This window comes from Tachypleus tridentatus, chromosome 7, assembly GCF_004210375.1.
Source record: "Tachypleus tridentatus isolate NWPU-2018 chromosome 7, ASM421037v1, whole genome shotgun sequence".
NCBI lineage: Eukaryota > Metazoa > Arthropoda > Merostomata > Xiphosura > Limulidae > Tachypleus > Tachypleus tridentatus.
The window spans coordinates 12,254,538-12,270,009 of record NC_134831.1 but is presented as its reverse complement, the minus strand read 5'-3'; the positions used below and the strand labels follow the sequence as shown (position 1 = coordinate 12,270,009).

General features: G+C 33.3%; 1 protein-coding gene across 1 annotated transcript in view; it reads left to right on the top strand.

Moving 5' to 3' along the window:
• The window catches only part of LOC143255125 (fasciclin-1-like), an 82,210-nt gene extending 67,250 nt beyond the window's left edge, over window positions 1-14,960 (top strand). The window contains exons 8-13 of the mRNA XM_076510313.1: window positions 2,180-2,330; window positions 3,380-3,512; window positions 5,863-6,010; window positions 7,083-7,254; window positions 8,319-8,433; window positions 9,358-14,960. Coding sequence (XP_076366428.1) covers window positions 2,180-2,330; window positions 3,380-3,512; window positions 5,863-6,010; window positions 7,083-7,254; window positions 8,319-8,433; window positions 9,358-9,554 — 916 coding nt within the window. The 3' untranslated portion in view covers window positions 9,555-14,960. The remainder of the gene's footprint in view (window positions 1-2,179; window positions 2,331-3,379; window positions 3,513-5,862; window positions 6,011-7,082; window positions 7,255-8,318; window positions 8,434-9,357) is intronic.
• The last annotated feature ends 512 nt before the right edge of the window (window positions 14,961-15,472 follow it).

The window sequence follows — 15,472 nt, the reverse complement described above, 5'->3', positions numbered from 1 at the left end:
TTCAGAAACTATTTAAGTTTAAAATTCAATTGATATTTTTACTTTCATGATAAATGTAATGCATTTGGCTCTAGTCAGGTGATCACATACTACGTTCTTTCTTTACGTTTATTATACCAACACTCACAACACTTGTAAGGTTTTACGTTCCTCCTGCACGGCCTTTTTGCACCCTGCCATTAAAATTATAATGGGCAGCCAGTAATCGAACTATTCTATCTGGATAAATGCATTTTAACTTTTATGACTCCTTTTTCTATAAATCAATCGTGAAGTGACGTGGCACACACAAACTTTTAAATTGGTTAGATATTACCTAAATGTCTAGCCAAGTATTCCCCCTTTGCAATTATGTCCTACGTCACTAAAGCTTGCATAAAAAAAACACTTAAAAATACAAATTAGATAGTTTTCTATGTACTACAAAAAGGTAATCCATATAAGCAATACGAATGTTTCAGATAAATAACCACATTAAACAGATACGGAAAAAATTACTAACAGCGTAATGTATAGAAATTGACAAATAACTGTATTCTTCTCTGATGTTGGCGGTAAAGTTAGCTGACTGCATAGAAATCGACTAAATAACAGATATTACTGTTAGCAAAATATCAATAGGGAAGAGTTTTCGGGAAGTCGGCGATATTTAAGTGTCCAAATTTAATAATTTTAGGAGCACATGCCCCACATTGGATCTATTTAGTGAAATTCGCTTGCTTTAATAATATAATAAATGGTCTTTCTTATTTCTGTTTTTGGGGTTGGCTTATGCAAATGGCTTTATCCCAAATATTTCAGAGTATATTCTAATATAATTCAAAACTATGACACGATAAGTTTCGTATTATTTTCAATAATACTAAACTTATCGTGTCATAGTTTTGAATCTGATAAATCTTAACCTCTGCCCTGTTGTTTTACACGTGATTTCCAAGAAACATAGGGTTTGCTTTATAATATTTCTTAGTACATTCACAGAGAATATCATACATACATATATATGTATATACATCTTGTTTCATATCTTCAACAGCCCCTCTGTGGTACAGCGGTAAGTCTACGGATTTACAACGCTAGCATCAGGGGTTCGATTTCCCTCGGTGGACTTAGCAGATAGCCCGATGTGGCTTTGCTATAAGAAAACATACATATCTGCAACATATATTTTTGTCAGTTATCTTGAGTAAAGGTTTGAAAGAAGTTTTTACGTCAATGTTGCAAATTAAACCGATATTTTCATTGGTAGTTTCTAGCATAAAAGGAAATGAGGCAAACTTGTTTTATTTTGTTTCCAATAGGGGAAAGACTTTTTGTTGTTTGTTATTGAGCAGAAAGCACCGGAATCATAATCTGGTTACTTGTAGCATAAGTCTACAGACACGCTGGTGTGCCTTTAGGAGTGGGTTCGGGGAAACGGCTGGTATTAGCGTAAAAACACTTACGGTTCTGAAGTTTAATAAAACTCTATCTATGATATTGAGACTAAACTTTCTTAATACAGCTGCATTCTTTAAGTAGAACATTGGTAATCGTTTGGAGACTTATAGTGAAGGTGTTTACTGTTTTCGGGTTTTTCTATCAAAACTTTGCCAAAGCGCACTCTATATTTTAATTCCGTAAATTGGTACTTCTTACATTTAACTTCAATAATAAAAATGTAAGAGTCTAAACTGTAAAAGGAATTTGCAAAAAAAAATCAAAAAATCAACCATACCATGTGACATGTACATTTAGTTCATCTCTCTGTTACTTACAGCGTTTAGTTCCGAAAAAATAAAGTTTAGATTTGTATGTTTTAGAATTTTGCACAAAGCTACACACGAGTTATCTATGCTAGTCGTCCCTAATTAAGTAGTGAAGGACTAGAGGGAAGACAACTAGTGATAACCAACTACCACCAGTTCTTGGGTTACTATTTTTTTACCAACAAGTAGTGGGACTGACCGCACCATTGTAATGTCCCTACGGCTGAAAGGACGAGCATGTTTGGTAGAATATTCGAACCCGCGACCCTCAGGTTTTGGGTCGAGCACCCTAATCACGAGGACAATCGCTTAATTACACAAAGTTATATGTTTTTGGAAAATTAATTGGTTTCATTTTTCTCTTACGAAATTTGCGGGAATTGCAATTTATGTTTTGGTTTGTGTTCATAATACAACTTGTCTAATTTCAGTGAATTCTTGGGATTGGTCAACAGTACCCCAGAGTTTCGATACGAACTGTTCAATGCTCAGGAGAAGACGGTTTTTGTGCCCACAAATAAAGCTATACAACGACTGGAGAAAGTTCAGTCTCTGAAGGGAAATATCACGGCAATCACAAATGTCAGCCTTTTAATTTATCTTTTATTTTAATTATATTTTCTTTCCTTTGTCACTAGAGGGCAGCTTGTTCTATTGGAATAGTTATAAAAATACCATAAATTAAACGGATACAGAAGCAAAAACTTAATGTAATAAACGTACGCTCAAAATTACTAAAATTATTATTAATTCGTTATAATTGCAATTTTTTCTAATTTTTCATGTTTGATGCGCAAATTCTTACGTGTTATTTGATTCTCTGTAGTTGTGTCTTTTTATGTTTTTTTATTCGTGTTAATTGTTAATGGTTGGAAAATCCCTAATAACACGTGTGCCACAAAAAGTAATTTCAGCAAAAAATTCTGTCAGTATTGCAATTAATTGTGTTAATTAATGTTCGGTTTTTTATATATTTTAACATAGAAATTGATGGATTTCACGTAATTGTTTGAGATCAGTTCTTTACACTGAGTGTTTAATAGGCGAAAATATAAATTTATTCATTATGATGCAATATGTGGTCTCCACCAGTACTGAATGATATGGAAAAAAGTCGGTAATTTAAAGGTTAGCTAATTAACCATATTCAGTGTTAGAATAACAAGTTCAGGGAGAATAATCAATCACATTTTCAGATGTCTATTGAGTGGTTCTCTGTATTCAGAAGTAGAGTGATTGATTCACGACCTCTGTGACTCAGATCTGTTATCCTAGTTTATAGATGCTAAGGTTCAGACTGCTTTGACTCGCATCTACTATCCTTGTTACTAGTAGCTAAGTTTTAGACTGCTTTGCCTCAGATTTATTATTTTCTTTATATTTGCTAAGGTTCAGACTGCTTTGGCTCAGATCTGTTATCCTTATTATTAGTTGCTAAGTTTCAGACTGCTTTGGCTTAGATCTGTTATCCTTGTTATTAGTTGCTAAGTTTCAGACTGCTTTGACTCAGATCTGTTATTCTTGTTATTAGTTGCTAAGTTTCAGACTGCTTAGACTCAGATCTGTTATCCTTGTTATTTGTTGCTACATTTTTGATCGACTTGACACAGATTTGTCGTTCATATTACTAGTTGCTACGACTACACATGGTGATGCAGTCTGTGTCAAGTGATGACGTAAGGAATGGAAGAGTCAAAGAGCACCTGGCGGCAGACAACCGTCGTAGTCTGTACTTCCGTGTCGTCGGTGAAGACAGAAACAGAAGTAAGTGTCTTTAAACCAAACATGGTACTTTTGTTTGTGTTCGTTAATTCTACATTGATTCCATTCTTTGAACCAGGTTGTGTTATTATATCGTTCAATATGCGGTTTTTTTTGTCAAATTTGAGCTTTACGGTAAAATAAAGACTGTCTAAACATCTTAAATTGTGTTTAGACGTGATTATTAACACAAGTAATTTTCTAATAAATAGTGTTTTGTTTAGATTTGACATTAACTGATAACGTGTGACTTTTCCTAAAAAACAAATCGTGACTCCAGGGTATATTCATATTGTAGTAATGCATCTTAAATTTATATATTTAAAGTATCGGGAAACGATAATAGGGTTGTTTGGTGTTAAGTGCAAAACTACATAATGGGCTATCTATGCCTTGCCAATCGTGGGCATCGAAATCTAAGTTATAGCTTTACAAGCCTCAGACTTATCGCTTAACCGTATTAATAAGAATATGACTCGTATTGCATCACCCGATACCTGTAATCAGAGAGAGAAAGAAATCTGGTTCTATTTGCCTTAGATGTACTTCATTTCGTGGCTCGCCTCCCTTGCTATTCTTACCCACCCAGTGGCACAGTGGTATGGCTAAACTCACGTTGCTAGAAACTGGTTTCGATACCCGTGGTCTGCAGAGCTCAGATGGTCCATTGTGTAAGTTTATGCTTAAGTCCAAACAATCATTACCACACTACTCACCTTTTTTGTTAAGCTGGCCGTGTTTGTTAAAGGAAGTCAAAAGGAAATCAACTCACTACGATTTCCCGTAACAGACATGGTGATTTCGTGAGTCATCATCTCTGTGTTTAGAGAGTGAGTTAAAAAAACAACACACATAACTACATTATTCGTAGGAAAGTATATCTTACCAAAGTAATACTCAAGTTGCAACATGAGGAAGGAAAACGTTCAGTAATTAGCACTTGATTATACTTGCTCAGCATAAGTTAATGTTCATGTTGTATTATGTACTCTACTAACATAAGTCAATGTTCATGTTGTATTATGTGCTCTATTAACACAAGTTGATATTCATGTTGTATTACGTAATCTCTCAACGCAAATTAATGCTCATGATAGTATTAAGTTCCGAATAAAGTAAGCCATGTATTTAGAACACAACTAAAAATTAACCCGGGAATCATTATGGCTAATCGAATATACTTCTCTTACGTTTCTACTTATAAAGGTTAGAACATGTTATTTCATCAGCTGGTACACTAACTGTGAACGATATTTTTTACAGTATTACATTACTTAATCTCCTTGTATAAGTTAATAACCACGTTATATTATGATTAATACTGATCAAAGCCATGTTTTACACCATCATTATATGCAGCAGATTGTAAGTTTGGTTTTGAGGTTCTTATCTGAAATTTTTATCGAGGTATCTATTTTGTTTTTAATATTTTAATTTCATTAAGAGTTACGGCGTTTATAAAGCATTTATTAGAAGAAACTGAACAAAACCTTGCTTATTCACTGTTTTAGTATTAATTCAAATGTCAAATACAACAACCTCAAAACAAATTTATGTTTCTGATTGTAGTTAGTGTTAAGTAAAGCACTTTACTGTATGTAGTGAATAAATATTGCCACAACTCACGAATGAAAATAAATTATTTAAACATTTGATCTGATTAAACTATTGTTGGAATTCGTTCATTAGCAGAATGATTTGTGGACAAACAACGTACAGCATTAGGCTTAGGATTGATCTTGTTTTACTTAATTAACGTCATTAGAAGAAACAACCTCACGACCAAGTTTAACTTCATTTCATTTTCCAGTTATGTTAAAATATTCAATAAACTTAAACCTCAATCTAAACAAGTCTACTGGTTACTAGACTGAGACTTGAGGTGGCACGTGTTTAATTTTATTGGTCACTCTTTCATGGTGACGTATTAAACCATTTCAAGCCACGAACGTCGCGAAGAGAGATCTGTCGATGTCTGAACGTCTCTGGTTTTTGAGCCAAAACTTCTATTCAGGAATGAACGAACTGACAGACGATATTGAATTTAAGAAATTCGGTTTCTAGTATATACTTTTATTAACATTGACTTAGTTGTCTTGTAAACACATACAACTTATATTGATTGTATTTCTGTTATTATGGCTAAAATCATGAGTGTTAGAGAACCATTTTTGAGTTTTGTGCAAGTGATAATATAGGATTTCTGTTTAATTTACAAAATCGATTCTGTCTTTTCATATACCGGTGAGCTTTGTGCTAACTTGTGTAGCATCACTGAGGTTGAGAAGATGAATAATGATACGTAAGTACAATTAATATGTTTATTAAAAGTAAATAATTTTATATTTTCCAGCCCTGACGGTAGAGGGAGGAGGTGTCAACGCAACTGCCGTTCAAGCAGACATTGGCGCCACCAACGGTATTGTCCATATAATCGATCGAGTACTAGGCATGCCATATCAGACTCTGAACGAAAAACTGGCAGCGGATCCCGATCTGAGGTAAATATTTTTTGGTGTATTTTTATCACTACTTCTGAGTAACATATATTGAAACTTACAAAAAAAAACCTACTAAGTTTCGAATTTTAAATAGTATCGCATGTCTCTGTGAAGTACCTGAAAACTAAAAAAAAAAAAAGACATAAGCTAAACGCTGTGGACTTAAGTCTCCTTTTCTTCAGTTGGAGCAAAAATGAGACAAAGACCATTTTTCTAGGCGCTCGAGCGATTTTCGATCATAATTCTACTGGAACAGTGATTTTAGAAGTGACACCTGGTGTGAAAGAGACTTTCTTTTGAAGTTATTTACCTGTCGTGTTGATTAGAAATAAATCCTGTAATTTTGGAACAGAATATCGAACGATATACACCATTTTGTTTTTCCACGTATGTTGTGACTTATAATTTTCATGTGGATGCCACAAAACAACCAAGTGTAAATATATTTTAAACTTTAGGTGTTTTTTATCATGAAATATCATACCTTTCTAAACCATTTTATTAAAGCTAGAGTTTAGCATATGGCTTTGAAGCGTCACATGTATTTTACTGTGTAAAAGTTTACTTTAATCTACTTCTAGTTTTGATGGTTCAGTTATAAGTAAAGCTTTAAGCTGTAACGTCTTTTGTTTTGTATTTCCGACTTGACAGTATATTTTTACATTAGAATTAGTATCATTTTCGTGACAACTATAGTACGCATACCTTTTACCAAATGCAAATAAAGTGTGCTTGAACAAAGTTTTTTTTTTAATCAAGAGATTTAAAACAGTCTAATTTTGAATGTATTACTGCAAATTATTTGTAATTCACACAGTTACATGTGATTTCTAATATCATTTGCATATAATTTAATTGCCTTTCAAACATCAGTAAAACGAAAACGTGAAAAAAAAATCTGGCTTCATTCTACGGTATTTAACAAAAAAATATATTTGTATGAAGTAGCATTTAGTTTATTAATTTAGGATTAATTCTATTTACCTACTTATATTCGCTTCTCTGTACTGATAAAAGAAAGAGTGATACTGTGAATATAACGTGAAAGCTGTGTCGTTGTTTACTGTTTTAGAGAAACCTACAAGTTGAGTCTGATGAACAACTGGAATGAAAAGTTAGCGAACAAGAAACAGAACTTTAGTTTCTTTGTGCCTAGCCAGGAGGCGTGGGAGAGGTTGAAAACAGATCATTTATCTGAACACAAGAAGATGCATATGGAGATGTACAGTAACCAAGTGAACAAGGTAACAGCAAGGTTTTCCACTAATGCTTTTTAATCACTCGGTAGCACAACGAAGTAATTGGAAATTTCAGCTTATTAGTTTACACATCTACTACTGGTTATCTGTGATACATGAATTCCATTTTTGTTTTAGCTGTGTATTATAATTAAAACGAAGTACTTACGTTGCTTCTAAGAGGTATGCTATTTTGTTATACAATTTATAGACAAAGCCTTAATTATCATATAAAAAAATCCTGTTTAAAAGGTGAATAGTACAATGTGTGTGTGTGTGTGTGCCAGAACGTTTGAATAACTACAACATGTTTGTTTTGAAATTCGCACAAAGCTGCACTAGTCATTCCTAATTTAGCAGTGTAAGTAAGACCAGAGGGAAAGCAACGAGTCATCACCACCCACTGCCAATTCTTGGGCTACTCTTTCACCAACGAATATTTGGATTGACCATTACATAATAACGCTCTCACGACTGAAAGGGTAAACATGTTTGGTACTATGGGGATTTGAACCCGCGACCCTCAGATTACGAGTCGAGCGCCTTAACCACCTGGTCATGCTGGGTCTAACTTCAACATTATGACTTTTGACATCTTTTGTTCCCTAAAATTTCATACTATGTTATCGTAGTTTATTCAGCCTTCTATTTTTGATTTTAATATTTCTGATACGATTCGGTGTAACTTTCAGTCGTCTTTTTGTGAGTTAAGAGTACGTTTACAGACTTACAACTCTAAAACCCGGGGTTTGATTAACCACAGTGGACAGAACGTTGATAACCCATTGTGTAGCTTTACACTAAAACAACAATAATACAACTTTCAGTTTGTTTATTTTAACTGCTAACAAAAAATCGATTTAAGATAATTTTCTTTGTATATCGGATTTTGGGTTTAAGGTTAATGCATTTAGATGCTTGACTAATGGTATTAATATAACTACATAAATATCAGTGAAATGGTGCATTTCATGATAAATATTGGTGTATAATAGTGACGGTCATTCTATAGTAAATTAAACAATTAAAATAAATAATTCGCTCTTCTTTTCTCCCTTCTTTCCCCCCAGATATTGGACCGCCATCTTGTTGTAGGACAGGAACTGTCATCTCAGGATCTAGAGAGACGTAACGTTGTCGAAACAGTTTACGGCGTTTTCAAAATCGAAAGAGGATATGGTTATGGTAAGAATTTCTTGTAATAATAATATAAAGCACAAAGATTATTTGCTGCGAAATTATATTTATTTTGATAAATAATAACTAGTGAATTGAACATGTAGGAAAGCAAGTTTGTTTAGTCATGACTGTAAGTCAGAAACGATTGTTAGCATAATCGGTTCGCTTCTGGCCTGTATATTTACCAAACGTAAGTGTTAGCCTAATCGGTTTACTATTTGCCTGTATGTTTATCAGACGTAATTGTTAGTCTAATCGGTTCACGACTGGCCTGTATAATTATCAGACGTAATTGTTAGCCTAACAAGTTTACTTACTACTGGCCATCCCAAGTACTACAGTGGTATGTCTACAGACTTTCAGCGCTAGAAACCGGGTTTCGTTACCCGTTGTGAGCAGAGCACTGATATCCAGTTGTATTGCTTTGTGTTTAACTTGATAAAAACAAATACTACTATCTTGTATATTTTTCAGACGTAACTGTTAGTCTAATCAGTTTACTTTTGGCTCGTATATCGATCTGTCACAATGAAAACACGAATAGCTACGCTCACCTATTTCGGTGATGATTGAAGCCAACTTGTAGTGGCATAGTATAATATCTAAATGCAGTTTTGCTATAGGTCATGTTTCATTGATCAACCAGATGTCTTTATTTTAAGCACTGATAAAGTATTAAATCATGTCAAACAATTTTAAGAGGTAGAAGCAAATATTTTTAACGGAGGATGTGTGCATGAAAATTGCTAAGTTTTTTCTTCAAAACCATTGATTATTGATTGTTAAATAGTTAATGAAAGTATAAAGAAACTTGTGCATTTTAAACACGGAACTTACGAAGACGTACGCGACAGTTTAACCATTTCGTGTCTTAAACATATTTTTCCAAATTTAGACATATTTATCTATTTCTCAAATTTATTTTAATAGGAGAACTCTCCGTCGAATGGGAAAATATCAGAGCTACAATTGTTCGCCCCGATGTTCAAGCAACAAATGGCATCATCCACGTCATCGATCGTATTATGATGAAGCCTCGAGATCTCTCGAGGACAGGGGGCGCTGCAACCTTGTCATTTTCTGTAGCTACAGTTCTGGTTAGCTTGGCGCTTTTGCGTGGAATATAGGCTATTCTAACCTCCATTTCACTTCTTTCCAAACAAAACGATAATGTCACCGAGATCTCATTTGACAACATTCTGGTTCTAGGATATTTGTCTGTTCTTTTCGGACGTGTGAACATTCGAGTAACTTGGTTTTATAACTCAAAATTTCGTCCGAAACCAGCCAAATAATCCCAAAACCCAATGTTAATAATTGTAAGACCAGAATATAACTTGTTGTGGAATTGAAAAAAGGGGGGATTTTTAAGAACATTGGTTTTTCGCAACGACGTTAGGAGCTAATTTCAATTATATCAGCAGATTCTGTTGTTTCATAGAGACATGATATTATGGTAAAATGCATGTCTTTATGTCTGTTAAACAAAGAAAGTGTAATTTGGTGATCATCATATAATTATAATGTAATTGAACATTGTAAGAGAATTGCAGATTATGAAAACTCATAATTCAACCTTTGTTTTTCATTTATAAAGTTACCTCATAATATGTAAGGTTTCTATAATGTAGCATCTGTAAAAGGAATTTCAAGAAACATCTGCTCATGGTGCACAACTATACAATTCTATTATCAGGTGTATAGTTTTACTTAAGGTAGCATATATTATTTATATAATGTTATCTAGGTTTTTGGTCTTTTTATCCGCGAAATATATCATCTTACTATGCGTTATTATTGAAATGAGTACAAAGATATATTCTGGCACGTGCGATATTACCATTCTGACTAATTTATTTATAAAAATAAAGAAATACAAAACCTGTGCTTTATGTTCTTCATATGTTCTACAAACATGATTGGATGCTCCTGAAAGTGCATTCAGACTTTAATGGGATGTGAAAAATTAGTCCGAACTGACATAATTTCTTAGAATTAATTGAAGCTCAAATTACGACACTGAGTAGAACATGTGCTACAGTGGCTCGTTAACGATCGCTTGATAAAAACCAAACCTTCCATCAACTATACCTCAGTACACACTATAGATACGTTAATGATGCATATGTATATCAATTTTGAAGTTTATAGCATCAATGGATCTGAAGTTACGAGTTAAACACTATGAGGATGTCAGTTTTCAGATTTTGAGAATAACATGTTTACAGGCATTTAAATGGAAAACTTTCTATTTTTTTTAAGGTTAAAGGGTTTTTACTTTAGTCAAGATTTTGTTTTGCACTGATTACTAAAAGTAATGATTTTAAGGATTCAGAATATGAAAAAAACAAGTAAATTGCGATATCATTTGGCATTTAAAGGGTATATGCTACCTTAAGCTTTCCTACAAATGTGTAGTCTTCCTTTTACGTGTAACTTTTATTTAGTTCAAGTTTTTGTTCCTAACAGTGTTGTGCTTTAATACTTCTAAGTGTTTTTTGTGTGAAAATCTATACATTTTCATGAATTGGTCTAAGTATTCGTACTGCTACCAGTGGTAATGTAGATTTATTAAATGTTTCGTGTTTTCATTATGAGACGTACACGTATTAGTCAGTGTGAGTAAAATTATCTTTGCCCTAATTTCGAACTCACGCGCTAAATTTCGGGTTCAGTTCGCTGCAGAAGAGAGAGTGGAGATAGCCTATTTCGTAGTTTTGGGCTAAAAAACCCAAAGAAATCGACCTAAGTTTAGATCGAATTTTAAGTAATTTAGATTAAGAACCCAGTAAGTTTTGAGCTCGTTTTTAAAGTTTTGTGAATGAAGAACGGTGAATTGAAGAGTGATTTTTTGTTTCGTTTTTTATTATTCTTGTGAATTTTTGAATATTATTGAAGGCAAATGTTTTTAATGTTACATAAACAATTAAGAGATGGCACATCTGAAGTGCAATGTTCGATGAGAACAATAACAATAAAGCTGGTTTTCATAGCCGTGTATCAAAGTTAACTGATTTTGTTAGTGACCAATAGAACTGGAATTACAATCACTATTGTTCAGTGAAAACGCAGTGCTGGAACCACCACAAAAATAATGCATTATAGAAAGGATTGTTAAGAAGTGCTAACACTTAAAAGAGTTTAGTATTTAATATTACAGCTATGCTGTTTTCCAACAGTAATTCCAGGACCTCAGGCTTTCTATACATCTCAACTTTTCACTATCCAGATTTCAAGTGAAGTGTGTTAAATAATAGTGTGTCTAAAGAGTACTGGAACTGTCCTCGAAATCGATAAAAAAATATATATTCTGACAACCTTTCTTTATCGCTGAAATCACTATTATGTTAGTCAGGCTTCTATATTTACGTCTCTCTCACACATAAAATGTGTAAAATATGCTAGTCCACGAAACGTGTATGATGCATCCAGGGTTTTTGTGTGATACATGGATACAAGTATTTTTGAGTTGTATTGAATCTCTATCTATTGATAAGTATCGTGGAAGTATAAATTCTTGTGTTTATAGTCTCTGTGGTATATTTTGTACATGTGGTTTCTAGGGTTGCCAACACTGCCAAAAATAAGGGATTGTTTTCGTAGCACCCTACCGCACCCTTCTTCCTGGTAAAATTACAATCGTTATCGTCATCACTACTATTAATAATAAGCATTCCTCGTCCACATTCGCCAGCGCTTCTTTCAGCACCTAAGAACTTCCGGTCAGTTTCTCCTTCATGTCCGATTGAGGATTTCCGCCAACACAAAATACAACAGACGTAATCAGAATCGCAACTGACATATTTTACCCGGTTATACTTCTTTCCTTATTCACTTTTATACCTACACGATGTCTTCGTCGCTTTCTGTTTACGTGTGGAAGGACTGTATAAGGTTTCGTCTGGTTAATACATAATTCAATGTAACCTTTCCTAATCACGTCTGGTTAATACATAATTCAATGTAACCTTTCCTAATCACGTCTGGTTAATACATAATTCAATGTAACCTTTCCTAATCACGTCTGGTTAATACATAATTCAGTGTAACCTTTCCTAATCACGTCTGGTTAATATATAATTCAATGTAACCTTTCCTAATCACGTCTAAAACAATAATCCGTGATGACGAGAAAACCCACTTGTAGAGAATATTATATTATTTAAAAACGGCTGGTACGGATAGAGTAAGCACTAATAGAGGACCTTTCTCTACCACTACCAGCCGTTTTTAAATATATAATACGTCTAAAACAGTGACACAACTAATATGTGACGTTAATAGAATCAGGAGGAATCCACTTTTTAGAAAATTAGGTCTGGAGACAAAACGTTGTACATTTCTAGTAAAGTTTCTTTTAGGTAGCGCATGACAAAACCTTGCCAAAACGTTAAGCATTTGTAATAAAGATTCGTTTGGATAGCGCGCGACAAAATCTTGCCGAAACGTTGAACTATTGTAATAACGTTTATTTCACTACTTATTCAAAACGTCTTCAAACTTTAATAGTTGTTAATGATAGGAGTTTCAAATATTACTCACGCAGCTTTGGTTAGATTCATTGACTCAATAACTCGGGGACCGATATTATATTACTACGTTGTCCAATTGTACAAACTATATTATTGGAAGTATGGTAACAATAAAACTGACGTTGCATAATCATTACATTCTTAACATGTTGAAATACGGGATAAAAGGCTTTCCATACTAATTTAGTACGGGGCAGGCAATTTTATATTTAAACAAAGGACGTATCTTGTAATATTGAACAGTTGGCAACCCTAATGTTTTCGAATACAGGGCTAGTAGGTGCAAAAAGAAAAACGAGGAAAACAGTGGGCTTACGAAGGGAATTTGTTGCTTTCGTATGGCTTTCAGTGTATGTTCACAATCGTATTGATTTAAAACCCATAAAATGATTTAGATAACAGTTAATTTAAGACGAAACACAGATATTTTATTTTACTGGTAATGGTTTTAAGATACTATTTTCTCATCTCGAATCATTTCAATGAACGTTTTTCTTTCGTATTTTACTTAACACAGTATTCTAAGTTTTAAAAAATAGCTAAAACGAGTGTTTACGTAGAGAACTTGCAAATTTCAACGTTAAAGGAAATATTGTGAATGTCTAATACCAGACTCGAACTAACGATCTGTTATCTTGAACAAAAAACGGGCACATTATTCTGACGAGCAAGTTTTTATTCATTCAGGGAAATCATAAAGAACAGTATGATATTCAAAGTTTTTTTTAATTTCTCTTATAGTTTTATTTATTTTTTTATCGTGAACCATTTTAAAATACCAAATAAGTCAGTTTTTTATATAAAATTTAAGGTGTCGCTTCGATCGAGCTAATTTTATCCATACAAATGTTTATTTATTAAGTAGAGCAATAGAAAGTATATTGTATTAAAATGAAATGACATTGAAACTAAAGAAATGTCTTTCGAAGTATAAGTTATCCAGAGTCTTATTTTAACGGTAATGATGACGTTAACGTTAAAGAAACGCTGAATTTTATGTTGTTTTTAACAATATTCTTTTTTAACTGCTTCGATTTTACTGAAGTGTTATTTCAATTCAGTAATTTTCCTAAATCAACAGTTTGATCGATGACTCTGCCCTTTCAAATCAACGTTGAATTACGTCTTCAAATAAAATAATGTTTTAGTCTTAGAAATGGATTCGAGGCGCATCTTATGGGCCCGAAGAGATTGTAGTGCAAAAAACATTTTAAGTGTTTCGAAGCTATTTACTTCCGTTAGCCTACTAACTGAAATATAAAAACATTAGAAAATGACCGACATTTTTATAGATTGCTTAATCATCAAATCACCAAATATGGTATCTTAATTCCTGAAACGGTTCGGATTTCACCAATCAAAATTCCTCCTTGGAAATTATTTAAATGGATAACAGTTTTCTCTTTGTCCTATATCAGTGTTTATATAGAAGTAGATGAAACGACGTAACCAACTAAACCACAAATATTTGCTTTCTTATGATTATTAAGTATTGGTTGATGTACGTATTAGTTTGTTGCTTAAACTATTCGTCTTTTTAGAAACTTATGATGTAAACATCTCCAAAGATCTGAGTCTTTACGTATTCCAACCGAATTGTAATATTATGTATAAATCAATATACCTAAAGCTATGCAATACATTAATTGTTCATAGACGATTAAAATCAGGACTATAATACAATAATGAACTGAAAAAACAAAAAGGAATTGGACTGACTCTTGAAGCATGCATTTGTAACATTCTAAACTCCCAACCGTATTACTTAAATATAAAAACCAATATTTTCTCCAAATACTCATAACTCACTTCATAAACTGAAATTTGAGGCTCTTGTTTCTTTTTCCAAATTTATACTCTCGGAATTAAATAAAAGGCCCTTAAAGTTTTTCTGGCTTGACATGTTTTACAGACTCAGACCTTTGGATGTGTAATATTTCCATTTGGATATCTGAAATGTACCTACGTTCAGTAATAAAGGCAAACATTATATATATCCACTTTAGAGATAATTTGAGTAAATGTTTAATTCCAGGTTGAAAAATGCAAGAATATTCCACAAAGGTTAAGTATTATGAAAAACATTTCAACAAATCACAATTCAGTAACACGTATTTATCATACGATGGAATAGTTTCTAAATATTCTACATTTATTGAACACCATTTTCTGTTTTCCTAAATGTACTTAAGTAGTTACTGACTTCTTTAAATATATTAAACGTGCTATGTTTTTAGAATACATTAGCAGGAATAGATTGAAACAAACCTTTGTATCCTAGCTTTTGGTTTTTATTGAGTCAAGTCGCCGGAAAGCTCGGTCCGGCATAGCCAGGTGGTTAAGATGCGCGACTCGAGAGTCGCGGGTTCGAATCTCCGTCATACCAAACATGCTCGCCCTTTCAGCCGTGGGGGCGTTATAAAGTGACGGTCAATCCCACTATTCGTTGGTAAAAGAGTAGCCCACGAGTTAGCGGTGGGTGGTGATGACTAGCTAGCTTCCCTCTAGTCTTA